Source organism: Oncorhynchus kisutch, linkage group LG18, assembly GCF_002021735.2.
Source record: "Oncorhynchus kisutch isolate 150728-3 linkage group LG18, Okis_V2, whole genome shotgun sequence".
NCBI lineage: Eukaryota > Metazoa > Chordata > Actinopteri > Salmoniformes > Salmonidae > Oncorhynchus > Oncorhynchus kisutch.
This window is the reverse complement of record NC_034191.2, coordinates 46,947,146-46,974,618: the sequence shown is the minus strand read 5'-3', so window position 1 is coordinate 46,974,618 and position 27,473 is coordinate 46,947,146. Positions and strand designations below refer to the sequence as shown.

Here is a 27,473-nt window from a genome sequence, read left to right as displayed (position 1 = left end):
AAAATTGGATTTCTTTCAAAAACAAGGACATTTCTAAGTGGCCCCAAACTCTCCTTCTCGCTTTCTTTCTCTCTCTCGGAGGACCTGAGCCCTAGGACCATGCCCCAGGACTACCTGACATGATGACTCCTTGCTGTCCCCAGTCCACCTGGCCATGCTGCTGTTCCAGTTTCAACTGACCTGAGCCCTAGGACCATGCCCCAGGACTACCTGACATGATGACTCCTTGCTGTCCCCAGTCCACCTGGCCATGCTGCTGCTCCAGTTTCAACTTCCACCTGACTGTGCTGCTGCTCCAGTTTCAACTGTTCTGCCTTATTATTATTTGACCATGCTGGTCATTTATGAACATTTGAACATCTTGGCCATGTTCTGTTATAATCTCCACCCGGCACAGCCAGAAGAGGACTGGCCACCCCACATAGCCTGGTTCCTCTCTAGGTTTCTTCCTAGGTATTGGCCTTTCTAGGGAGTTTTTCCTAGCCACCGTGCTTCTACACCTGCATTGCTTGCTGTTTGGGGTTTTAGGCTGGGTTTCTGTACAGCACTTTGAGATATCAGCTGATGTACGAAGGGCTATATAAATAGATTTGATTTGATTTTGAATTTCTTACTATAAAGGCTGAAAAATGGGTGGATTGCAAACCAGGTAGTGTGTGGGTGTTGTGCCAGTGGATGATATCACCAGTCGATATTGACTTGAGTTACGGTGGCGTTTCCCATGCCACTCCTTCAATCACATCAACATAACTCCAGTCTCACTATATCTACATGTCATTAAACAAATAAAGTAGACAGACATTTGCAGGGGAAAAAAATAGATTTATTGTAGGACATAGTGTACATCTTATGATTCAATTATTATGAACCATCAATATTTCAACCCACAACATTGGTGTTGCAAGCGCCATGCTCTCCCAAATGAGCTACACAGGACATCATTAGACCTCATAGAAAACATCTGGTTCTTGGCTTCAATTGTCTTTATTTTTCTCCAAATTGAGCTAGAGAAAGAGAACGGAGTGTAAAACATCAGACTTGAACAAAAATGACAATCAGCCATATAAGATTAAAGGATATGCGAGACATACAGACACAGACAACCAAAGACAAACAGCAGTTGAAGGTCAATTGACATTAATACGTGTCATACCTCTCTGAGTTCCATCGCATCACACAGCATGTAGCGGATTCTGGGGGACGTCCTCTTTTTCTTAATGATCCCCACAATCTGCTTGTAGTGCTGATCCATTCTGGGCTGTGGAAGTATAGACTGGCTATTAGTGATCACATTTATAAATCAGAAAGACAAACAGACAAGAGACAGACGATATGTAGTTGTACCTCAGCCTCCTGAGAATCCTCCTCTAAGTCCTTGCCGATGGTGAAGAGTAATGTGCACAGGCCCTCCAGTGAACCATCATCACCATTCTTTAGTAGCTTTACAATGCAGTTGTGCATGACGGTCTCCATAATCATCTTTAGCTTGAACAACTCGCACATGAACTTGATGTTGCAAAGCAACTCCCGTTGCCCCTCTGCCTTCTTCTCCTCCAGCCCCTTCCTCAGTCGCTGTCGGTCCTCCTTCTGGAAGGAATCAGGGAGATTTGGTGAGCCTGCCTTGAACTAATGAAAATTGCATTGGACTAAACAAGGTACAAGTTAGTGAGTTGTTACACACGTTACAATGATCAGTTGAAGGGAATAAATTCTTCAATGTAAGGTTAACGGCTAGGAGACCAAAAGTGATTGGGGGCTTCATGACCACAATCCCGGACGATCTACAGTCGTGGCCAAAAGTGTTGAGAATGACACAAATATAAATTTTCAAAGTCTGCTGCCTCAGTTTGTGTGATGGCAATTTGCATATACTCCAGAATGTTATGAAGAGTGATCAGATGAATTGCAATTAATTGCAAAGTCCCTCTTTGCCATGCAAATGAACTGAATCCCCCAAAACATTTCCACTGTAGCCCTGCCACAAAAGGATCAGCTGACATCATGTCAGTGATTCTCTCATTAACACAGGTGTGAGTGTTGGCGAGGACAAGGCTGGAGATCACTCTGTCATAATGATTGAGTTTAAATAACAGACTGGAAGCTTCAAAAGGAGGGTGGTGCTTGTAATCATTGTTCTTCCTCTGTCAACCATGGTTGGGATCGGGGCACCGTGGGATCGGGGTACCACCAGTACAAAGCTTGCTCAGGAATGGCAGCAGGCAGGTGTGAGTGCATCTGCACATCTGCACAGGGATTGGCCTGTTGAGGGTGGGGATAAAATCATTTTCTCTGATGAATCCCCTTTCCGATTGTTTGGGGCATCCGGAAAAAAGCTTGTCGGGAGAAGACCAGGTGAGCGCTACCATCAGTCCTGTGTCATGCCAACAGTAAAGCATCCTGAGACCATTCATATGTGGTGGGGTTGCTTCTCAGCCAAGGGAGTGGGCTCACTCACAATTTTTCCTAAGAACACAGCCATGAATAAAGAATGGTACCAACTCATCCTCCGAGAGCAACTTCTCCCAACCATCCAGGAACAGTTTGATGACGAACAATGCCTTTTCCAGCATGATGGAGCACCTTGCCATAAGGCAAAAGTGATAACTAAGTGGCTCGGGGAACAAAACATTGATATTTTGGGTCCATGGCCAGGAAACTCCCCAGACCTTAATCCCATTGAGAACTTGTAGTCAATCCACAAGAGGCGGGTGGACAAACAAAACCCCACAAATTCTGACAAACTCCAAGCATTGATTATGCAAGAATGGGCTGCCATCAGTCAGGATGTGGCCCAGAAGTTAATTGACAGCATGCTAGGGCGGATTGCAGAGATCTTGAAAAAGAAGGGTCAACACTGCAAATATTGACTTGTTGCATCAACTTCATGTAATTGTCAATAAAAGACAACTTATGAAATGCTTGTAATTATGCTTCAGTATTCCATAGTAACATCTGACAAAAATATCTGAAGACGCTGAGGCAGCAGACTGTGTGAAAATTAATATTTGTCTCATTCTCAAAACTTTTGGCCACGACTGTACTTCCCCAGAGTCAGATGAACTCATGGATACCATTTGTATGTTTTGGTGTTCAGTTTGAAGGAAGTTCCTGGGTAGCTTTAGCGCAATGATAAAGTCTAATAGACTTCCAGTTATTACTCTAATGCTACTTAGTAACTTCCTTCAAACGGAACACTGAGGCATACAAATGGTATCCACGAGTTCATCTGACTCTGGGAAAGTAGGGCTTTATTGGCAAAATCTCAAACTATCCCTTTAAATCAAATACAATTGTTAAGAAAGCATAAGGCATTTGAGGAGAAATTATGTTCATGTAATGTATACTCAACAAAAATATCAAACGCAACATGTAAAGTGTTGGTACCATGTTTCATGAGCTGAAATCAAAGATCCCAGTAATGTTCCATATGCACAAAAAGCTTATTTCATATGTTGTGCAGAAATGTGTTTACATCTCCATCCACCTGACTGGTGTGGAATATCAAGAAGCTGATTAATGAATTTATTTAAATTGACTGATATGAACTGTAACTCAGTAAAATCTTTGAAATTGTTGCATGTTGCGTTTCTTTTCTTGTTCAGTATAGATCAAGTGCAAGTAATTTTGACATCAAAATGTTGGTCTACCTCAGTGATCGCGTCCAGTTCTCTCTGCATTTCCTTTAAGATCTTACTATTGTCTTTCTCAAAGCCCTTCTGGCATCGGTTCAGCAGCAGCTTGCGGAAAGGTACTGTCACTCCGGGTACTTTCAGCTGAAAAGGCATGATATGTGGGAGGTAAAACTCATTGAAGGTTGATGGGTTGTTATTGTGTCAGAGAGCAAGATGGACAGAGGGAAGGAAAAAGACAAAAACAAGTCATTTTTTGTGATCACCTCTGGGATTAAGACGGTGAGAAATAGACAGAAAACTTTAACATGTAGACTTACCCCCATGAGTTGGTGATGGTGGCACACCTTGGCGTAGACATCAGCGTAGGTAGGGTATTCAATGGCATTCTTATATATGCGGTCAATAAAGCCCTTGAGTTTGTCCTCTGTGTCAATGGTAAATGCACTCACTACCTTCATCGACTGATGGAAGTTCTTAGGAGTCAGACTGTCCAGGATGTCATCCATTTGTGCATATATTTCCTCTGTCTTCACTGTATCTAGGTCCACAAAGTCCTCCTTCAAGTCATAAATCAGGAGGCAAGTGGGGGAGTAAACAAACAATATAGAACCAGGATATTATTACTAAACACACATTTTCTGGACAGATCTTACCAGGTCCTTTTCTTCCACCTCCTGTCTGTCAATAGAAGTGATGGCTGTGAGAGAGGGCGAGAGAGAGAGATAATCTGGGATTGGTACATCAATTTTAATTAAATTATAAATATAGCCATTTATTCTTCAGGAACATGAGTTAGAAATGCCATGTGAGCTTAGTTCAACTTTCTCATTCTACCACAAACCAAAATATGAGCTTATATAAAAACTTGTTTGTAAATCAACACATAGCTTCAAAAAACAAAACACAGTCCTCGTCCTCCATAGCACTGGCTAAGAGGTTGAGAGAAGTTACATTTCTCCAGCTCTATCCCACTGGGTTGACCAGTTGTTGCCCCTGATAAGCTAGAGGTCTTTGGGCCAATTGTGCTGCAATGTTGCTGTAATGGTCATGCTTACTGTATGGTTCCAGTATTTCTTCAACTGTTGAAAAAAAAAGAAAAAAGAATGTTATGTCTGAAGGAATCTGGTTTATGCTAAAAACAAATAGTACAGCTATAATCCTTAATGAGTACCTATTTCATAAAACATCTTAAATTGTCTCTTGGAGGTATTTTCAAATAGCTTTTGGATTTTAGTGGCATATATCCTCTTCACTTTTCCAAAAGCCTCAGTGATGCTGGGCAATTTCTACAGACAGACAAATAAACATTCAGTAAATCAGAAACCGTACAAATCCAATTCAGAAAGACAGTAAATACACTGATGAAATGGTAAAACACAAGGTGTTCACAAGTAAATACACTGATGAAATGGTAAAACACAAGGTGTCCATATAAATAGTTACAGTGAAACCTAAGAGCCCATCATCATTGTCTCGGATTGTATTCACCCTGTGTGTTACAAAGTGGGGTTAAAATGGATTAAATCTTCACTCTGTAAAAAAATCCAAGTGGAAGATCAATTCTAAACATAAAAATGTGTAAAAATCTCCCCATTTTCCATATTTTGTTACGTTACAGACTTATTCTAAAATGTTATTTAAAAAAAAATCCTCATCAATCTACACACAATACCCCATAATGACAAAGGGAAAACATAAGTATTCAGACCCTTTGCTATGAGACTCGAAATTGAGCTCAGGTGCATCATGTTTCCATTGATCATTCTTGCTGTTTCAATAACTTGATTGGAGTCCACTTGTGGTAAATTCAATTGATTGGACATGATATGGAAAGACACACACCTGAATATATATAAGGTCCCAAAATTGACAGTGCATGTCAGAGCAAAAACCAAGCCATGAGGTCGAAGGAATTGTCCATAGAGCTCCGAAACAGGATTGTGTCAAGGCACAGATCTGGAGCAGGATACCAAAACATTTCTGCACCATTGAAGGTCCCCAATAAAACAGTGGCCTCCATCATTCTTAAATGAAAGAAGTTTGGAACCACCAAGAATCTTCTTAGAGCTGGCCACCGGGCCAAACTGAGCAATCGGGAGAGAAGATCATTTGTCAGGGAGGTGACCAAGAACCCGATGGTCACTCTGAAAGAGCTCCAGAGTTCCCCTGTGGAGGAATCTTCCAGAAGGACAACCATCTCTGCAGCACTCCACCAATCAGGCCTTTATGGTAGTGGTTAGATGAAAGCCACTCCTCAGTAAAAAAAATATGACTGCCCGCTTGGAGTTTGCCAAAAGGCACCTAAAGGATGATGAAACCAACATTGAACTCTTTGGCCCGAATGTCAAACATCACGTCTGGAGGAAACCTGGAAGCATCCCTACGGTGAAGCATGGAGGTGACAGCATCATGCTGTGGGGATGTTGTTCAGCAGCAGGAACTGGGAGAATAGTCAGGAATGAGGGAAAGATGAACGGAGCAAAGTACACAGAGATCCTTGATGAAAACCTGCCCCAGAGCGCTCAGGACCTCAGACTGGGTTCACCTTCCAACAGAACAATGACCCTAAGCACATAGCCAAGACAACGCAGGAGTGGCTTCGGGACAATTTTCTGAATGTCCTTGAGTGGGCCAGCCAGAGCCGGGACTTGAACCCAATCGAACATCTCTGGAGACCTGAAAATAGCTGTGCAGCGACGCTCCCCAATCTGACAGAGCTTCAGAGGATCTGCAGAGAAGAATGGGAGAAACTCCAGTACAGGTGTGTGTCACGCCTTGACCTTAGAGATCCTTTTAATTCTCTATTTGGTTAGGTCAGGGTGTGACTAGGGTGGGCAATCTGTTTTCTATTTCTTTGTTGGTCGGGTATGGTTCCCAATCAGAGGCAGCTGTCTATCGTTGTCTCTGATTGGGGATCATACTTAGGCAGCCTTTTTTCCACCTGTAGTTGGTGGGATCTTGTTTTTGGTACTGTGCTGTTTATCCCTACTAGACGTTACGTTTCATTTTGTATTTGTTGTTTATTCAGTGTTCATTTAATAAATTAAAATGTACGCTTACCACGCTGAACCTTGGTCCGATCTTTCCATCGACGAGCGTAAGGAGACTCAAGGCTGTAATCGCTGCCAAAGGTGCTTCAACAAAGTACTGAGTAAAGAGTCTGGATACTTATGTAAATGTGATAGTTCCGTTTCTTTTTTTACATTTGCATAAAAAACATTTTATACATTTTGCTTTGTCATTATGGGGTATTGTGTGTAGATTGATGAGGGGAAAAAACAATTTAATAAATTTTAGAACAAGGCTTTAACGTAACAAAATGTGGAAAAAGTGAAGGAGTCTGAATACACTGTACGCATGCATGCGCCACTCAGGGCTCCCTAGTGGCGCAGCGGTCTATTACTATACCTTTATTTCAACAAGGAACACAGACTGAGACTGATGTCTCTTTTACAGCTGGGCCCTGCGTATACATGTTTACACATACAGTTTAGGTACAATGATTAGAAAAACTAAAGACAAACAAAACGACCACAGATAACACAAAAACAAACAAAAAAGTACAGCAACAGATTTCATTTACACATAGGTTATTCTACTAACAGCACAAGAACTTGCATTACCTGAAAGCCATACAAAAATAAAAATGCTCCAATAAATATTTAAAATGAGCAAGGGGGACAAGAGTCTCAAGTTTAAGTTTAGTCTGCAGGCTATTCCATAGGCAAGGAGCGTAACAGGAAAAGGCAGCCATACCCAACTCTGTGGAAATCGCATGGGCCTCAAGTGTAATCCATGCTTGAGACCTGGTTTTAGGAATTCTAATTCTAATATTGATGAGTGATGATAAATAAGAAGGTAGCATATTCAGAAGTGCTTTATAGACAAACACGAGAGCATGTTGTTCTCGTCTCACGACTACGAAGTCCAACCCACATTACGATATAAAACACAGTGGTGAGTTCTGTAGCTAGCACCCGTAATAAACCTAAGTGCGCAATGATAAGTAGCATCCAGCGATTTAAGTGTTGATGCCGTAGCATGCATGTAAATAATATCCCCATAATCTATAACAGACATAAAAGTAGCTTGCACAATTTGTCTTCTATTTGTAGAGGACAAGCATGTCCTGTTTCTATAGAGGAAGCCTAGCTTGATTTTCAGCCGTTTACAAAGTTCATCAATATGCATTTTAAAAGACAGTTTATCATCCAAACATGTCCCTAAGTATTTATATGCAGAGACCTGATTAATTCGAGAAACATCGAAGCTCGTAAGTGCAAGTGTATTTTCAACCAACTTTTTTAACCTATTAAAAATCATAAAATGTGTTTTCTTAGCATTTAAAACAAGTTTCAGCTGTATAAAAGAACCTTGTAATATCTTAAAATCTGTCTCCAATAGTGATAATGCTTGGTTAGCCGTTGAAGAGATATAGAACATGACAGTGTCATCAGCATATAAATGAATTTGACACTTTCTTATCTCATCACCGATATTGTTTATGTAAAGAGTGGACAGTAATGGACCAAGTATAGAACTTTGTGGGACCCCTTTAACCAACTCCAATGGCTCTGACTGGATGTCGTCGACTCTAACAGCCTGACTTCTATCCTTTAGATAGTCATGAAAAACGACAGGCATCCAGTCCTAGTCCTATTGACGACAGCTTACCAGAAAGTATCGCATGGTCTACAGTGTCAAAAGCTTTAGATAAATCTATGAACAAGGCGGTACAGTACTGAGTCTAAGGCAGTCCCTGATTCGAATCCAGGCTGTATCACATCCGGCCGTGATTAGGAATCCCACAGGGGGACGCACAATTGGCCCAGCATCATCCAGGTTTTGTCCTACATTTTTATTTTATTTTTAATCCCAGCCCCCGTCCTTGCAGGAGGCCTTTTGCCTTCTGGTAGGCCGTCATTGTAAATAAGAATTTGTTCTTAACGGACTTGCCTAGTTAAATAAAATAATAATCCAGTCCTTTAGAGTTTACCATTTCGAATTTTGGGGTTTTGTAGGCTAGGCTTCCTACTTTGTTATTTAGATTTATGGATTAAGCCTTCTTTCCCTAAGGAGTCATTCTGATTTTGTTCCCAATGATCAGTGCTTTAGTTTAATATGTCACTGTCTAGCAGTCTACGTTCTGAACTTGCGATGCACCTGACTGTCCATGTTTTTTGTGAAATAGCCTTATGATGTGAACATTTTAAAATAACCAATAACCTGCCTAACCAGCCTGAGGAGGCCTATAACTCCATTCCTATTCTATTCAGAGTTTATAGAAATTAATTGAATTGGAAAAGAGCCATTATGGTTATGCCAGGCTACTAAAGCAATGCATGTCTGTTGAAATTTGAAATAAATCCAGCTGCACTACTACTCAGCCAGTCAGTACTGCTCATATCGATGCTACATAGGCCGTTTTCAAAACGAGAAGTTGCTTTTAGGGGAAGTCGCTCTTTAAAGACCTAATGTGTGGTTTTGAGTGGTCTCAAGACCACTAGATGAAGAGTCCATGAGCCCCTTCTTCAATTGTAAGAAACTCAAGTCAACTTTTAAACTTGAGTACAATAGAGTACAGTATAGCATAGTACTGTAGAATACAGTACAGCATATTATAGACATCTATGTTTTGGCCAATTAGATGTCAAAGTTTGATATCTTGGAGGATTGAAGCCCCCCCTGCTGGCTATGAATCTCAATACTTAAAAAATGTTCTCCTGAAGTGTGCACTTGTCCACATGGTGGTCCTCTGTAGCTCAGTTGGTAGAGCATCGGACACGCAAACTTTTAAAATGGAGATAACCTCAATGGCGCTGCCCATGCCGTCACAGACGCCAAGATGAGAAAGTGTTTTAAAATGTTTTTATTACAAAAATCATCAATTGCTTTATTTTCAAACTTGAAGTTTAGGAGTCAGAGTTTGGGACAGCCACCTTAATATAAATAGGTGTATAAACAATGACTTTGTACAATATTAATTTAACAATATGTTTTTTAATGCCTTGAATTGCATTAGAACACATGATGTAAATAAACGCCCCATGTTTGAAGAGTTGTTTGTTGTTTATCGTTTTTTGGGGGTGGGACTGTAATTTGCACCACTTCTGTAGATTCACCCATATACATACTTTACCCCTCATTCTTTTAATTTTTATATTTTCTACATTGTAGAATAATAGTGAAGACATTAAAACTATGAAATAACACATATGGAATCGTGTAGTAACCAAAAAAATTATGTTAAACAAATCAAAATATATTTTAGATTATTCAAAGTAGCCACCCTTTCTTTGCCTTGACAGCTTTGCAAACTCTTGGCAATGCATCAACCACCCTCACTAACAGTCTTGAAGGAGTTCCCACATATGTTGAGTATTTGTTGGCTGCTTTTCCTTCACTCCGCGGTCTAACTCATCCAAAACCATCTCGATTGGGTTGAGGTCGGGTGATTGTGGAGGCCAGGTCATCTGATGCAGCACTCCATCACTCTCCTTTTTGGTCAAATAGCCCTTACACAGCCTGGTGGTGTGTTAGGTCATTGTCCTGTTGAAAAACAAATGATAGTCCCACTAAGCGCAAACCAGATGGCATGGCATATCGCTGCAGAATGCTATGGTAGCCATGCTGGTTAAGTGTACCTTGAATTCTAAATAAGTCACACAGTGTCACCAGCAAAGCACCACCACACCTCCTCATCCATGCTTCACGGTAGGAACTACACATGGAGATCATCCGTTCACCTACTCTGCATCTCACAAAGACACAGTGGTTGGAACCAAAAATCTCAAATTTGGACATATTTCCACCGGTCTAATGTCCATTGCTTGTGTTTCTTGGCCCAAGCAAGTCTCTTCTTCTTATTGGTCCTTTAGTAGTGGTTTCTTTGCAGTAATTTGACCAATTTCTGAGGCTGGTAACTCTAATGAACTTATCCTCTGCAGCAGAGGTAACTCTGGATCTTCCGTTCCTGTGGCGGTCCTCATGAGAGCCAGTTGCATCATAGCGCTTGATGGTTTTTGCGACTGCACTTGAAAATCTTTCAAAGTTCGTGAAATATTCTGGATTGACTGACCTTTATGTCTTAAAGTAATGATGGACTGTCGTTTCTCTTTGCTTATTATTTGAGCTGTTCTTGCCATAATATGGACTTGGTCTTTTACCAAATAGGGCTATCTTCTGTAAACTACCCCTACCTTGTCACAACAACTGATTGGCACAAACGCATTATGAAGGAAAGAAATTCCATTAAAATTAGCTTTTTAAGACACCTGTTAATTGAAATGCATTCCAGGTGACCATCTCATGAAACTGGTTGAGAGAATGCCAAGAGTGTGCAAAGCTGTCAAGGCAAAGGGTGGCTATTTTGAAGAATATCAAATATCAAATATATTTTGATTTGTTCAACACTCTTTTGGTTACTACATGATTCCATGTGTTATTTCATAGTTTTGATGTCTTCACTATTATTCTACAATGTGGAAAATAGTAAAAATAAAGTAAAACCTATGAATGAGTAGGTGTATCCAACTTTTGACTGGTACCGTATATGGAAATATTACCCACCGCAAAATAATCCAAGGGGGTGAACACTTATGTAAAGAACGATATGTATGACTACCAATACAGAGAAGTAATTGCTATTGGTTCAAACTGATCGAAAAATGTTAACTTCTTAATATCAATGGTCAATCTGTCTTTTGAAATCCTGTAACACTTTAATAGAGAGCTCCTGATCTTACCTGGAAGAAATGGGGGACGTCCTCTATGTGTGGAAGCTGCCTAGCCTCTGTTTCAGTCATCTTCAGCTCATCGAGCTCCTTCTCGAGTGTCTGTATGAGTCCCTCAGCCTCACTCACCATCTCCTTCTCTTTGGCTTGGATCCACTCTCTCACCTCTGAGCACCTTGTCTCAATCAATTTGGTGAAGAACCTCTCACCGTCCTCCAGTGTAGCCTGAGATAAGCACTGTCAAAAGACAGAGAGCGAGAAAGAGTCGTCCATTTCAAGGTGTTTGTCTCAGAAAGTTTGGTAAGCATCTGCTTTGTTCCGACTCTCCACACTTCCCCCAAAGTATGGACTTGCATACTCCCTGTCTTGATTATAATTGAAATGCATTGGCTGGAGGGAGTTAAATCCATCATTGTTAAATCCATTACAGGGAGTGTGCAACTGCACACTTTGGGAGAACGGTGGAGAATAACAGAGCCATGGGATGAATATCAATTGTACTTGCTTGATTCCTCATTGAAGGAGAAGAAACTCCGGACCTTATACAGTATGACGTGATTCACCTGACAGGACCAGAGTTTTTCTAATCAGGTCACATGGTTTAAAAAAAACTTCTGGAAAAACTCCTGGCCTTGGGGAAGATGAAAACCTTGTCAAGCTGCTGCAACCTTGAACTTGTTCATATGAATGATCTTTTAAAAGCAGGACTGGGGGGGGGGGGGTGCATAATATGTTAGACTACACAGCTTCTGATGTAAGTAGCTTAGTTGATTAAACTGAAAAATAGTCTTGTTTCCATGCAATATAGCATGTCAGATCTCAAATGTATAGGTGTATAGGCTGTCACGTGTATGTAAGAGTTTTTGCTTGTTTTTGTTGGGAGTGATGTGTTATCAGCTTGTTAAATAAATACCAGAGCAAAGTGGAGAGCGCGACTTGAGCTTGTTGCGTTGTGCCCGATATGCGCAACCTGTGATTTCCGTGAATCTGATTGGTCAAGATATGCAAAGAGCCTGCAGCAGCATTTCAATGTGAAGGTTAGAGAAAATGTGCGAGAGTTGACAAATCATGAGGCAAATCGGTAACAAAAAAAAACAGAACTTTGCCCCTCTTTTTAACACTTAACTCTGTGCAATAGAAATTCTTATTTTCGTTACAAAACGTTTTGCAATGGAATCCGACTAATGAATACACCCCTGATGTCTGACCTTTAGAGACTCCACTTCCTGTCTCAGTTTCTGTAGCTCCTCCTCTCTCTCCTGGATTATCTGCTGGCATGTTTTAAAGGGCACACTAACCTTTTTCTGTGGACAAACATACAGACAGTTGTAATTGGCATCACACAATGGACCAAAACATATCCCTTTGTGATACATACATCAGCATGGTTTTTATTCAGGTTGAAATATGTCTATCTACACCAGCTGATGGGTAAAGCCTGCAACATTTCTATGTACCTCTTATCCATAGCCTATTACGGTATCCCATGAATACCTTCTTGGTAGCCCGCCCTGCAGAGTCTGTCTCATGGTCTTCAGCTTTCAGCTTATCATCATGAGGACATACGTTCTCCTGTAGTGGTGTAAATATGCTAACCAGCTCCTGTTGCTTCATGGGTGATGACTTATAATGAGGCCGCAAAACAGGTTCCGTATCTGCAGGTCCAGTGTGATCGTCAGCATCATTGTCAGCTTGCAGTCTGATCTTCTCCATCTTTTCAGCAAGCTGGGGTATTTCGGTCTAGAGAGAAAATGCGTACACACCCCCCCACCACACACACACAACATTATTAATATTACATAAAAGACAATGCAATAATGAATCAATTATAGAACTTTACAGAACTGTAATTCCTGAAATGGATGCATATGTAGCAGTGTGATGTTGTTCCCCTAGATCATGCACCAAGTTGCACACAAGGACCAATTCAAATAGACCAGGTCAAGAGAGGATGTTAATAATTTGATAATAATAATAATAATTATTCAGTGTATTTTTTTTATTTTATTACAGCTGCATAGCTAATGTTTTTCTTTGGTGTTTTCTTTGGTGTACACGTTTTCATATCAATATTGTACATACATGTGATTGTAAAAGTTTTGTATATTTCGGTTTGGTCCATCGCGGGTTATCTGTATTTCCGTACCCCCTTATTGTTCTGTTTTGCCTGAACTTCAGCTAGCAAGGTCTGTTGTCCTTGGCTCTGAAATTGTTTAATATAAAACCATCATAATGTTACACAATGTACTGTTATGCCACCATAAGTTTGTTACAATGTGGATAATATAAAGATTTATGTTAACAAGTTTCACAAAGCTTGCTAACTAGGGTATCTATTGTAACTTGTGAGTACTTGGGACAGTGTTTGAGTGGGTGCCTGAGAGCTAGGACTGCGCCAAGGGTTAACATAATGTGTGTTGTCTCTTCGTGTGCAGGTATGTCTTTTACTTTGTCCGAATGATGTTATGTATCATTTTACTTGTATTGTATGGTGTGCTGTTGTGCATTGAATGTGTGCACGCAGCACCTGTTATTTCCTTTTGGGGCTCTTTTGCCTGACCTTCGTGTGCAGGGCAAGTCAAAAAATAATTCAACTAGCAGACCTCCAGTTGTGGCAGCGTCCTAATTAAAAGTACATAACGCAGAACGAACCACGCTACACATACAAACGACATATTACAGCTTTAGAGCATAGAGTAAAAAAAAGAGACAACCAGGAAGTTAGATATGGATGTTAAAAGAAGAAAGAAGAATAACTGGTCATACCTTTCGGAGATCCATCACATTTTGCAGCATGCTTGTGATTCTGGGGGAGGTTGTCCTATTCTTCACAATCTTCTCAATCTGGTTGCAGTACTCATCCATTCTGGGCTGTGGAAGTAGACAGCCCAAGTCAATGCTTTTGACTGATTTATAGATTTGAATCTATTGGATGAATCTATCAGATCATCTGTGATAAAAAAATTATGCACTGTACTAATTAAATGCCATTGATTTTGCTATCATGGATTTAATCTGAATAAAAAAGATAAAAAACAGACAGATGGGAGTGATGGACAGAGAGAGACAATGATGTACCCTGGCCAATTCCTTGCCAATGGTGGAGAGTAAGGTGCACAAACACTCCAGCGAATCCTCGTCGTGGTTCTTCAACAGCTTTACGATGGTGTCGTGCATGATGGCCTCCGTAATCATCTTCAACCTGTACAACTCGCACATGAACTGGATATTGCCTAGAGACTGCCTCCGACCCTTGGCCTTGACCTCCTCCAGCTCTTCCCTCAGTTGCTGGCCGTCCTCCTCCTGGAAGGAATCAGTAAACAAATTAAACTATACAATTTGTGACTAGTTAGATTTTCCAATGATCAATTCAGGGGAAGAACACCATGCAAGGTTAAGGAACATAATCAATGATGCATTAGAGCATCAGTGAAATGCTGAGGGATTCATATAATTTGGATCAGAATTTCTCAAAGTGTTGGTCTATAATGTAATGGGCAGTGCGTCTAAAGAGATGAATGTGATACCTTGGTGATGGCGTCCATCTTCTTCTGCGAGATTTCATGACTGTCCCTCCCCATGTTCTCAAAGTCTGTCTTGACTCGGTTCAGAAGTATCTTGCGGAAATGTAATGTCACTCCTGGTACGGCAGCCATGGGTACTTTGAGCTGAGGGGGGAAGATATGCGAGGGGGGTGGGGTAAAAACAAATTGGTGGGTGTGGTGCAGCAGGGCCAAGCCAGCACCAGGAATGTTGGCTTGGGGAACAAGCTCCAGCTGAGCACTGTTCCTTACAAGGGTGTGGCAACACTTTAATTGACTACATAAAGACTTAAAGGTGTGCAACTCTCACCGCTGGGTAGAGCAGAATGGCTGAGACCTTTATTCATGCTTTTGTTTTCTAAATTTAAAGTCTAAGAGCCAGGATTTCATTTGCATTGTCTTACTATAAGCCTCTTTGTTTGCACCTGGCTCCTGTGCATTTACCTTTGAATCATTGCCTATGCCCGACTCCTTAGACCAGGGATCAACAATTAGATTCAGTCGCGGGCAGATTTTTTTCTCTTTATAGGATGGTCGGGGGGCCGGAACATAATTAGTATTAGTGACCGAAAGAAACCGGACTAAAACATTCATTTCAAAACTTGCTTACATTTGTATATGATCACGTGTATCTATTATGCGTGGAAACACTTGAACAGATTTCCAAAATTAAAATGACTTAGAGTTGATTTCCTGGTGTTTTTACAGTCAGTCATGTGCCCAACAATAAAAACAGATTTTATGAATGTAATCATAAATAAAAGACCCGCCAGTTGGGGAACACTGCCCTAGAAAGTGTTAAACCCTTTGCACTGTAACAGTTTATTAAAGGTCATTGGCATTTGACCAAAAAAATAGCAATCACCTCTGTGAGAGACAAAATACAGACAGACTGAGAATTGTACAGATACAGACTTACCCCCATGAGGTAGTGGCACATGTTGGCATAGACCACAGAGCTGGCAGGGTGTGATATGGCCCTCTCATATATGAGGTCAGTGATGGCCCTCAGTTTGCCCTCTGTGTTAATGGTGAACTCAGTTATTGCATTCATTGATTGCTGGAAGTTGTTTTGAGTCACCCTATCCAGGATGTCATCCATTTGGGCATACAGTTCCTGTGTCTTCCCTGGCTCTGGATCCTGAAACTCCTTAAAGTTATAAGTTGGGGGCAGGTGAGCCAGTCACATACAGACATTCAAGTTATCAGCATGATATCACCAATAATATTAAATCAGGAGGGTATTACTGAACACACATGTACAGACTGTGTACATACAGTGGTTCCTCTTTTAAAACTTGCAGCGTACTGCGGCGCAGCTTGCATGGTGCTGCAGAATTCTATGGCACGTTATTTAAGTGTGCCCCACTGGTATCATTAATGCTAAGTTAGTGCTAGTTTGACCACCAGAGGGCATCTTTGAGAAGCATTTGATAGCATTCAATAACATCTGTACTAGACAATGTGGGCGTGCGGGAGACCAGGGTTCAATTCCCAAGAATTTGTTCTTAACTGATGTGTTATGTCACAGTTGTGATGTATTCACTGTTATTCTACAATATGGAAAATAGTACAAATAAAGAAACACTGGAATGAGTAGGTGTGTCCAAACTTTTGACTGGAACTTGCTTAATTAATTTGCTTAATATTATGGTGTTTCTATTCCAAGGAAAACGAAAAACCCTCTGGGTTTCCATTAGGATGAAACCGAAATCATGGCGCTGTACAATGTTATTTTAATGTTAGGTTGGGATTACAGTACTGGGCTATTTAGCTAAAAATCCAGTCTCCTGCGGGCACGCGGGAGACTGGGGTTCCATTCCCCGATGGGGAGGAAGGACTTGGCTGTCCTTGTGAATAAGATTTTGTTCATAACTGACTTGCCTAGTTAAAAAAAGGTTACACTAAGAGCATAACATTTCTACACCCTAATTTTCTAATTCTAGTCTAACTAATACCCAAACGGAGATTCAGTGAAAATAAAGATCTTATTGATTTATCAAGACCAGTCCCCATGCTTGTCTCAGAGCAGCACAAAACGGTGCTAAAATAGTTGAAGGCCATTGCTTCAAATTCTATTGCTTCTATCTTCAATATGCTCTTTAAATAAACAAGACCTACACCACTTTTAACAGCACATTACTCAACACTAGTGAGAATCATGTTGCCTACGGTAGGCCTACAGTATATCGAAAAATATGACGTGACTCTCTGCCAATAATTGCATATAGAGAATTGGAGGATATTTCTGTAATTCAGTGATATTTATTCCCATTGTAATTCGTTATGGATCCATAACTAAATAAACATTGGCATTTTGAAAGATTATTTCTTATCATTATTTTATTAATGAAAGCATAAAGATGCCATTATTAGTTACATTGTTTTAGTTTGAACGTGCAGACTGGCACTAAGAACAGAACAGTGGGAACATTTCCCAAGTCAGCGCCATTATTAGTGCAATGCCCCTTAAAGTGTTGCCAGTGTGGTGGGGGCCCGCCCCCCCCCCCCTCTCCTCCCTTCCCCCCCCCTCTCCTCCCTTCCCCATGGGCTACGTCCGTCTTCTGTGCGCAGCTCTGCTGCCCATGCCGTGCCCCCTGTCCTCGTGCCTTAAACCTTACGCGCTTTCAGTGGATACAGCTGGAGAACTGCAAGGCAGTCCCATTGTGACTCACTCGGGTGCCATGATCAATATGACCAATATATATTGTCCTGCTAATAACAGGGTTAATAATATATCTGTGAGAATATCCAATTATAAATTAATAATAATAATTGCTTTGTTTAAAAAATAACAATATTTTGGAGATGATTTTGTTTTCAAATAACATCAAATGAGCGAGAAAAATTGAATTCTTGAACATGGGGTGAGACATTGTTACTAATTTGTAAATAAAGTCAGTTTGTTATTTAGAATGATTTATTTCTGTTTTTAAGAGGGAGAAAAACCTACTGTCATCTATTGCGTCTCCCAGTCAAGACCGGCACGGGTATTGAACCAGCATCTGTAGCAACACAGCTTGTGTCTTAGAACATTGCGCTGTACAATGTGACCTGTCGGGAGTGGCCTACAGCAAAGAGCAAAATGATCCTAACAAAATAAAGTAATAAAAAGCTAAGTGTAACAACAGTTTAAGTAAGTAATAATGTAGTCGTGTACAATTACCAGTTTCTATTTAGGTTTATGTCACCCATTCATTGTCAGTTAGAGACACAGTAGGACACAAAAGCACAATCAGTGCTCTAACTCCCCCTTGCTCTGGTCAGGAGCAATGAAGTGGTGATGCAGGGTACCATACTAAACCACAAATTACTGCTTAGTCCAGCGGTGTAAGCTTGCAACTTTTAAAGGAGGAACCACTGTACTAACTTGCCAGAGCTTACCAAGTCCTGTCCGCTGGAAGAGGGAGCTGGTGACTGGGCTTCTTGTTTGCGTGTCTTGCTCCCACTCATCTTTTTCTGTTGGCAAACACGCAGTGGTATTGAGGCAATAATACTGTGGTATTAGAACATTATTCTCTTTGTGATATACACTCTTCCTGAATCTTGGATTGTTATTGAACTGTGTCTCTGCCTGTTCTGGTAGATGGATGGGGTCTGTGTAATCTTCACATGACCTCCAAAGTACATTGTACAAAGTAGGCTACAGCTATTATTTCATAATAAGTCACATTTCTTTCTACATCTCCTCTATGTAGTTGAGTCACTGTAGACAGGAAATAGTTATTATCCATACCTTGTTCATGCTGACCAGGTGCTGATTTCTCAGCATATGTTTGCGGAGTATCTCCTCAGTATGTTTCCTCAGTATTTCCTCAGTATATGACTTGGAGTATATGACTATGTTTCCAGATCCAGTGTCATCAGCTTGCAGTCCAGTCTTTTCTATTTTTTCCACCACTTCATCAAGATTGGTGTTTGTATATAGCGCAGGTCTTGGGGTGTAGGTCTGTCTGCACTTAAGGCAGATGTGGTAGGGATCATTTTGGTGATCCTGAACCCAGTTACCAATACAGACTTTACAGTAACTCTGTCCACAGGGAATATTCAGCGGATCCAGTAAACCTACACAGATTAGACAACTTAACTTTTTTTTATTCAAAAGTTCTATAGTTTCAGCCACCCTACTACAGCGAATTCGATACATACCAGAGTGTTAGATCTTTGCTATTACTACCAAGACTCGGTGTAATCTACTGCTGTCTCAGCTCAGCTGTTGGTTTCAATTCTCTGGAATCGTGAGAGGGGAGTGGCTTTCATATGTCAGGAAGAGGGGGGTGAGCTGCAGTGTTGCCATGTTCGTAGTTTTTCTGTAAATTGGGTCACTTTGAAAACGATGTCGCGGGTGAAACTGTATTGGTAGAGGGTTTTTGGGCTATTTCTAAGTTGCACCGCGGCCGCCATGGCATTTATCTTAAAATACATATATTTCAATGTGACCTGCTCTTGACTGTCAAGCAGTATACAGGCTGTTGTTGAGTGAGGGCCGGGTGTGTTGAGAGAGCACTACAAGTAACGTGAGGCACGTGATCACGAGGAGCGAGCAGCACACGCGCAAGTTGTGGCAACTTTGGGGTGGGTATAATTTGTGGAACGTTCCAACAGGAATCCGTTCCAAAAACTTCGTAAATAACAAGGTTGCCAACAAGCAACGCATACAGAGTCGTATAACAGTAGAATGAGATACCGGGTAGGGAGTGAGCTATGTAATTACGTTTTTCACTCACCACGTTTATTCTGAAAAGATTTCTCTTCGTTCTAGTAGCCTCCACCATTTCTCATTCGTTGGTTTAGTTATTATTTCCGGTGTTCCTGCATTTGCGGGTGAACTCTGTTGCGCCTCAATTGGGGAATCGCTGTGGTTGAAATGTAACTAATGATCGCACGCCCCAGTATTTTATTAGCTAATATATGGAAGGTCAAATAATTTATACTTTTACCACTGACACTTAAGTATCTTTTAGCAATGAGGTTTACTTAGTATTTTACTGGTTCACTTTCACTTGAGACATTTTCTATTAACATATCTTTTCTTTTACTCAAGAATGACAATTGGGTACTTTTTCAACCACTGTTCAAGACGTTTAGCACCCAATACCCAACATTCACTTGGTGGCTTGAAGTAGGAGTGCTGAACTAGGATCTGTTTAGCATTTGTGAGTAGAATGAATAACATTACTTTGACGGGGGGTGGGGGGTACTGATTCCAGTTCAGCATTCTTAGCCTGAGACATTTCATAAATGCGTACAGAGGAGCACTTTTCTACGATCAGCTTTGCTTAGATCATTCTGAATCAGTTGTCTCTGGAATAACTTTATATGGACAGCGGTGGGTTTGTTTGTAGATCAGCACTCCTTCTCAACACCAGTTGCTGTACCCTAACATTTTATTATCCAATACCTCAAGTTAGCTCTTTCAACAAAAGGCAACATCAAAAATGGCTGTCTAAAAAATGCTCTCCTCAGATTTGAACTCTCAAAGTCTGGTTTGCCATAACCACTACTCTACCAGAGAGACAGGGACTAGATGTTAAGGGGTACTTCAAAATGCACACATCAAAGACAACATTTCAGAGGTTAGAGAATGGTGTGGGGGCTTGTACTTCTTGGGTCCACCAACCGTTCCTCAATCTTCTTTTGATGACTACAAACAGAGATTATGAATCTTCAAAACCTACACTATAGGATGGATGTGTTTAGGAACGGGGGACGAAATTCGAAAGAGGCGTGTTTCCAATTACCAACAAATAGACCCTAGAAATGTTATTCCAAAATCTTAATATTGGAACTGTGGCCCTTCATTTGCCTACTACTGTCTATAACCTATCATAACACGTGGGTTTTTTCTTGGGGACAAGGTATCGGAACGCTTTTGAATGGTCTACAAAGCATGCCCCCAGGTCAAAGTTGGCTTTTGCTGATAAGGATAATATATTGTTACTCCACGACATAGTATGTTATCACAACTCTATTAAAAGGACATTCTATACAAGGTGTCATTTCAGTCCTTCTATTTGATGGGAACTACCCCTACCCCCCAACAAACCTCAAGTTAGCTCTTTCATGCCAACAAAAGGCAACATCAAAAATGTCTCTCTAAAAATACTCTCTTCAGATTTGAACTCTCAAAAACTCTGGTTTGGGGGGCAAACACCATAACCACTACTCTACCAGACATGCTATAACCACTACTTTTCACATGCTATAACCTAACAACCTTATTCTAAAATCGATTACATTAATATTTTCACTCAATCTACACACAATACCCTATGATCACAAAGTGAATTTTGGGTTTATACATTTTAGCAAATTATTTACAAATTAAAAAACTGAAATACCTTATTTACATAATGATTCTTCCCCTTTGCAATGAGTCTCAAATTGAGCTCAGGTGCATCCTGTTTCCATTGATCATCTTAGAGCTGTTTCTACAACTTCATTGGAGTACAGCTATGGTAAATTCCATTTATTTGACATGATTTGGAAAGGCACACACCTGTCTATATAAGGTCCCACAGTTGACAGTGCATGCCAGGGCAAAAACCAAGCCAAATCAAATCAAATTTTATTTGTCACATGCGGCAAATACAACAGCTGTGGACCTTACCGTGAAGGTCTTACTTACAAGCCCAAAACCAACAATGCAGGTCAAGAAATAGAGTTAAGAAATTGTTTCCTAAGTAAACTAAAGTCAAAAAAAATTATAAATCCATAAGTAACACAAGACAATTACCTAACAATAACGAGGCTATATAAATGGGGTACCGGTACCGAGTCAATGTGCGGGGGTACAGGTTAGTTGAGGTCATTTGTGAAGTGACTTTGCATTTATAATTAACAGTGAGTAGCAGCAGTGTAAAAACACTGGGGGGTGGGGGGCTCTTTGACAATTTTTTGGCCCTTCCTGTGACAACGCTTAATATATAGGTCCTTGATGTCAGGAAGCTTTGCCCCAGTGATGTACTGGGCCGTACGCACTACCCTCTGTAGCGCCTTATGGCCAGATGCCCAGCAGTTGCCGTACCAGGCGGTTATACAACCTCTCAGGATGCTCTCGATGGTGCAGCTGTAGAACTTTTTGAGGATCTGGGGATCCATGCTAAATATTGTCAGTCTCCTGAGGGGGAAAGGTTTTGTCGTGCCCTCTTCACAACTGTGTTGGTGTGTTTCGACCATGATAGTTTGTTGGTGATGTGGACACCAAGGAACTTGGAACTCTCGACTCACTCCACTTCAGCCCTGTCGATGTTAATGGGGGCCTGTTCAGCCCTCCTTTTCCTAAAGTCCATGATCAGCCCCTTTGTCTTGCTCACATTGAGGGAGAGGTTGTTGTCATCGGGCCAGGAAGTCCTGAGGCATGGTTCCAGGGCTCAGGTCCTCTGGGAGGGGAGCGAGAGGGAGAGAGAATTAGAGGGTGCATGAGACAGGAGAAATACTCCAGATATAACAGATTGACCCTAGCCCTCTGACACAAACTTTTGCAGCATAAATACTGGAGGCTGAGATACGAGGCGTAGGGAGACACTGTAACCATGTCCTATGATTCCCCCAGACAGGGCCTATGATTCCCCCGGACAGGGCCTATGATTCCCCCGGACAGGGCCTATGATTCCCCCGGACAGGGCCTATGAATCCCCTGGACAGGACCTATGATTCCCCCGGACAGGGCCTATGAATCCCCGGACAGGACCTATGATTCCCCCGGACAGGGCCTATGATTCCCCCGGACAGGGCCTATGATTCCCCCGGACAGGGCCTGTGATGTTGTGGACCCTACCAGAAAACATTTAGTTACTTTTTGCATTTATTATGCTTTAAGTCTTACATATACACAAGAACAACACATTTCTCAATTTTGGTGAAAGTTGGCCATTAGCTAACCACAACTGTCCTGTCAAATACATTCATGACCTACAACTTGACGATCTGACAGTGTGGGGTAGAGAAATTCCAACTAACGGGTGAAAAATTAACCAGGTTCTTTCTGTGTATATGCAGAACAGTATACAAATACACTAATAATACATCCAGTCTCTGCTTATTGGTGATACTTTCCATTCTGCCCTATTGTGACCTTTGACCCCTTGCAAAGGGCCTTAAATTTCCACATTCTGGATGACATCCTGCTGAACTTTCATTGTTTGATCTAGCGTGTGAAAAACAATTTCCCTCTCACTTGTCCCATGTGGGCTGACCTACGGTGCAGTTAGATGCAAAGGTGCTACTTGATGTAGACATGACATGTGATTTGGGATGAGGGGAAAAGACAATCAATGACAATTGAAATTGCTCATTTATTCTGCACATTGCTATATTTGTTCATGTAGACATTGAATATGTTTCATATGTGGGTGATGCATTTCATTTGTAGTCTTTTGTAATTTGTCCTTTTGAAATATATTTAAACATCATTTGGTGGGATGTCTGTAAGACATCACTTATGATGATCAATATTTCAATTTAGTGTAATGACATCAAACACTCCCTTCTCCTGAAGGGTGTACATAATATGATTCACTATTCGCCATAAATGTAAAAGCATTAGATTGCCGTATGCATGGCCCAAAAGGAGTTTCCACCATATTTCCTGTTCATGCAGAGAATTGAAAGGGGGCACTTTGGGAGAACTGAAATGTTTGATACAAATTACTGAGCAACTCCTTCCTCCCTCCTTGAAGTAATCATTGCTTAGACAGACTAATCTGTCCCAGTTATTGTTTTGTTATTTTTCAGCTACAGTGGGGCAAAAAAGTATTTAGTCAGCCACCAATTGTGCAAGTTCTCCCACTTAAAAAGATGAGAGACGCCTGTAATTTTTCATCACAGAAAAAATTAGAAAAAATAAATAAAATTTAAAAAATCTGGAAAATCACATTGTAGGATTTTTAATGAATTTATTTGCAAATTATGGTGGAAAATAAGTATTTGGTCAATAACAAAAGTTTATCTCAATACTTTGTTATATACCATTTGTTGGCAATGACAGAGGTCAAACGTTTTCTGTAAGTCTTCACAAGGTTTTCACACACTGTTGCTGGTATTTTGGCCCATTCCTCCATGCAGATCTCATCTAGAGCAGTGATGTTTTGGGGCTGTTGCTGGGCAACACGGACTTTCAACTCCCTCCCAAGATTTTCTATGGGGTTGAGATCTGGAGACTAGCTAGGCCACTCCAGGACCTTGAAATGCTTCTTACGAAGCCACTCCTTCGTTGCCCAGGCGGTGTGTTTTGGATCATTGTCATGCTGAAAGACCCAGCCACATTTCATCTTCAATGCCCTTGCTGATGGAAGGAGGTTTTCACTCAAAATCTCACGATACATGGCCCCATTCATTCTTTCCTTTACACGGATCAGTCGTCCTGGTCCCTTTGCAGAAAAACAGCCCCAAAGCATGATGTTTCCACCCCCATGCTTCACAGTAGGTATGGTGTTGTTTGGATGCAACTCAGCATTCTTTGTCCTCCAAACACGACGAGTTGAGTTTTTACCAAAAAGTTATATTTTGGTTTCATCTGACCATACGACATTCTCCCAATCTTCTTCTGGATCATCCAAATGCTCTCTAGCAAACTTCAGACGGGCCTGGACATGTACTGCCTTAAGCAGGGGGACACGTCTGGCACTGCAGGATTTGAGTCCCTGGCGGCGTAGTGTGTTACTGATGTTGCTTTGGACCCAGCTCTCTGCAGGTCATTCACTAGGTCCCCCCGTGTGGTTCTGGGATTTTTGCTCACCGTTCTTGTAATCATTTGGACCCCACGGGGTGAGATCTTGCGTGGAGCCCCAGATCGAGGGAGATTATCAGTGGTCTTGTATGTCTTCCATTTCCTAATAATTGCTCCCACAGTTGATTTCTTCAAACCAAGCTGCTTACCTATTGCAGATTCAGTCTTCCCAGCCTGGTGCAGGTCTACAATTTTGTTTCTGGTGTCCTTTGACAGCTCTTTGGTCTTGGCCATAGTGGAGTTTGGAGTGTGACTGTTTGAGGTTGTGGACAGGTGTCTTTTATACTGATAACAAGTTCAAACAGGTGCCATTAATACAGGTAACGAGTGGAGGACAGAGGATCCACTTACAGAAGAAGTTACAGGTCTGTGAAAGTCAGAAATATTGTTTGTTTGTAGGTGACCAAATACTTATTTTCCACCATCATTTGCAAATTAATTAATAAAAAATCCTACAATGTGATTTTCTGTATTTTTTTTTCTCATTTTGTCTGTCATAGTTGAAGTGTACCTATGATGAAAATTAGAGACCTCTCTCATCTTTTTAAGTGGGAGAACTTGCACAATTGGTGGATGACTAAATACTTTTTTGCCCCACTGTATTTTGTTTGCACACCATGACCACAAGGTTCCAGCCTGCGTGGTAGCTAGGTGGATATTCCTGCCTCAGCCATTGCATTGGCTATCTTGTCAGCAGGTATGGATGAATGCAGATGTCAGTCAATGTCTGGCATACATACAGTACGCCATAGTCGACATGTAATAATTACACTTTTTATGTGAGAATTGTTTTCCTCATCTAGCTACCAGATTTGAACTAGTTGCCTGCTTGATTATTGGAAGTTAATGTTTTATACAAAAAATTACTTCTGTTTAATAGACGACATTATTGCTTGACTGATATCATTTATCTATGAATAAACAAGCACGGTCTATCGTATTGCTCGTTGATTGCGAACTAACAGTTTTGGACGTGGCTCACTAACCTCACATAGCTAGGTAATGAATGGATCTATTGGCTCACAACCCGCCATCTGCGAGGTAATTTCGAGATTACACCATTAAATAGCACTACGACATTTACAATGATCATGTTAGTTGGAAAGTCTATTACACCAGTTCCTTACTGTAATGTCATTATGCGATTACTGATTTTCAAACACAGAGCACAACCATGCAGAGAACCCTAATAAAACCATGCACAGAACACAATTTTTCCATCTGGAACTAAATTGGTTTGCTATTGTGACATCATGATGATCTCTCGTATTGGCTCGTTCTAGAATATATTAGCATATTTCAATTAGGAAACGCCTACTCTGATCTTATTGCGTGTGCAATAACTCAATTCGCTCGTGTACTCCTTCCAAAAAACACAATTTAAAAAAAACTTTGGCAAAGGACAAAATCTGTTGGTAACATATTGTATTTTTGGAAACATAAAACTGTATTGAGATCAAATGTCTCATGTGCAGAATTTCGGTCAAAATCCATCTTCTTCCACAGACGTCTACTGGGTTTCTTCTCATCACAATATTTGGCGGGGAACGGAATTGCCAACCGGATGCTTCAGGTTTATAACATCTGGCTAAACGTCTGGCTCATTATTCTACCTGTGGTATTACCTAAGAGTTGATATTATATTGACAAGATAGAGCGGTCACGCGACTAACAATGGAAATACATGGAAAGCAGGCGGGATCAGATGGGATCATTCTCTAGCCAATGAGACGGCAGACACGCTTGTAAACAACAGCACAACTCTGAATTCATGTTTGTAATATTTTTGCCGAAATGCCACGTGCGTCCACTTATACCAGTGCATTCCTAACAACCTAACCACTACACAACTTCTATTCGATCAAATAAGCCTCACACAGCAAATTAGCAATTACATTTTTATTGACCAAATTTGACACTCTCATTGACTTCTTGGTATTCTTTTCATGGACAGATTCCGGGGGGTAAAACCCTCTCGTTTTGCCTTTTCTAGTCTGGAATTACCCACTCTGCTGGCAGCAGATCATTATGCTGGCAGTGCAAACACGGATTTATTTTCTTCAAAATAAGAGTCACCCTGCAAAAACGCTTAGCCTGGGAATATCGATTTTTGTTGTTGCACAGCATTGCAGCCACATAGGAAACAAATACAGATACAATTATTATTATTTTTTAAAGTTTTAAAGTTGACATAAATACGGGTATTTTTAAACCAATTATGTATATTTAAGGAATTTCCCTTTAATAACATAAGCTATCTACCAAGAGAGTTCTCATCTATGTTATTCATAGCCGTCTATATAGCACCACACATCGATGCTGGCACTAAGACCGCACTCAACAAGCTTTATAAGGCCATAAGCAAACAAGAAAATGCTCATCCAGAAGCGGCGCTCCGAGTAGCCGGGAATTTTAACTTAGGGCTAGGCCCTTTTCTCTCAATTTCCGCCTGACTAACGTGCCCAAAGTAAACTGCCTGTTACTCAGGCCTTTTTCCAATTGGTACCATTGGAAAGAAAACACTTTGAAGTTTGTAGAAATGTTAAAATAACATAGGAGACTATAACATAATAGCTATGGTAGGAGAAAATCCAAAGAAAAAAACAACCTGAGTGTTTTGTTGTTGTTGAGAAGCCATGCTCTTACAATGGAAAGTATAGGGGCATACTGAATTCCAGTTCCCAGGATGCAATTCCTATGGCGTCCACAGGGTGTCAGCAGTCCATTTCCAAGGTTTCAGGCGTGTAAAACGAATAAAAAATATTCCAAAACGAATAAGAAGTATCAGTTTTAGTACAGGGACACAGTCTTGGAAATTCGTGTTTGGGCGCGCCAT

The 27,473-nt window shown here is 40.9% G+C and overlaps 1 protein-coding gene across 7 annotated transcripts; it reads right to left on the bottom strand.

The window, feature by feature from the left end:
• Positions 1-801: 801 nt before the first annotated feature.
• LOC109908825 (uncharacterized) lies at positions 802-19,760 on the bottom strand. 7 transcript variants are annotated; one of them, XM_020507546.2, is made up of 18 exons: positions 19,635-19,760; positions 18,644-18,972; positions 18,292-18,366; positions 15,827-16,057; positions 14,893-15,033; positions 14,444-14,668; positions 14,132-14,236; positions 12,860-13,105; positions 12,574-12,669; positions 11,378-11,602; positions 4,804-4,918; positions 4,688-4,711; positions 4,286-4,329; positions 3,950-4,189; positions 3,648-3,773; positions 1,345-1,587; positions 1,154-1,258; positions 802-1,004 (listed from the first exon to the last, which is right to left on the bottom strand). In XM_020507546.2, exons 2-18 carry the CDS (start codon positions 18,677-18,679, stop codon positions 975-977), a joined length of 2,307 nt encoding a protein of 768 aa, XP_020363135.1. In that variant the 5' UTR covers positions 18,680-18,972; positions 19,635-19,760; the 3' UTR covers positions 802-974. The 7 variants fall into 7 exon arrangements, with proteins under 7 accessions (XP_020363135.1, XP_031652032.1, XP_020363136.1 ...); XM_031796172.1 differs by lacking the exon at positions 19,635-19,760 and adding an exon at positions 19,057-19,357 and having other exon boundaries at positions 15,827-16,048; XM_020507547.2 differs by lacking the exon at positions 19,635-19,760 and adding an exon at positions 19,057-19,355.
• Positions 19,761-27,473: the final 7,713 nt, after the last annotated feature.

Coding starts and splice junctions, on each gene's coding strand:
- LOC109908825 (XM_020507542.2), bottom strand. CDS start 19,054: ATGTATCGAATTCGCTGTAGTAGGGTGGCTGAAACTATAGAACTTTTG. Junction 16,058..18,291: donor CTTCCAGCGGACAGGACTTG/GTAAGCTCTGGC, acceptor TATAACTTTAAG/GAGTTTCAGGATCCAGAGCC. Junction 4,712..4,803: donor TAAGATGTTTTATGAAATAG/GTACTCATTAAG, acceptor TTTTTTCAACAG/TTGAAGAAATACTGGAACCA.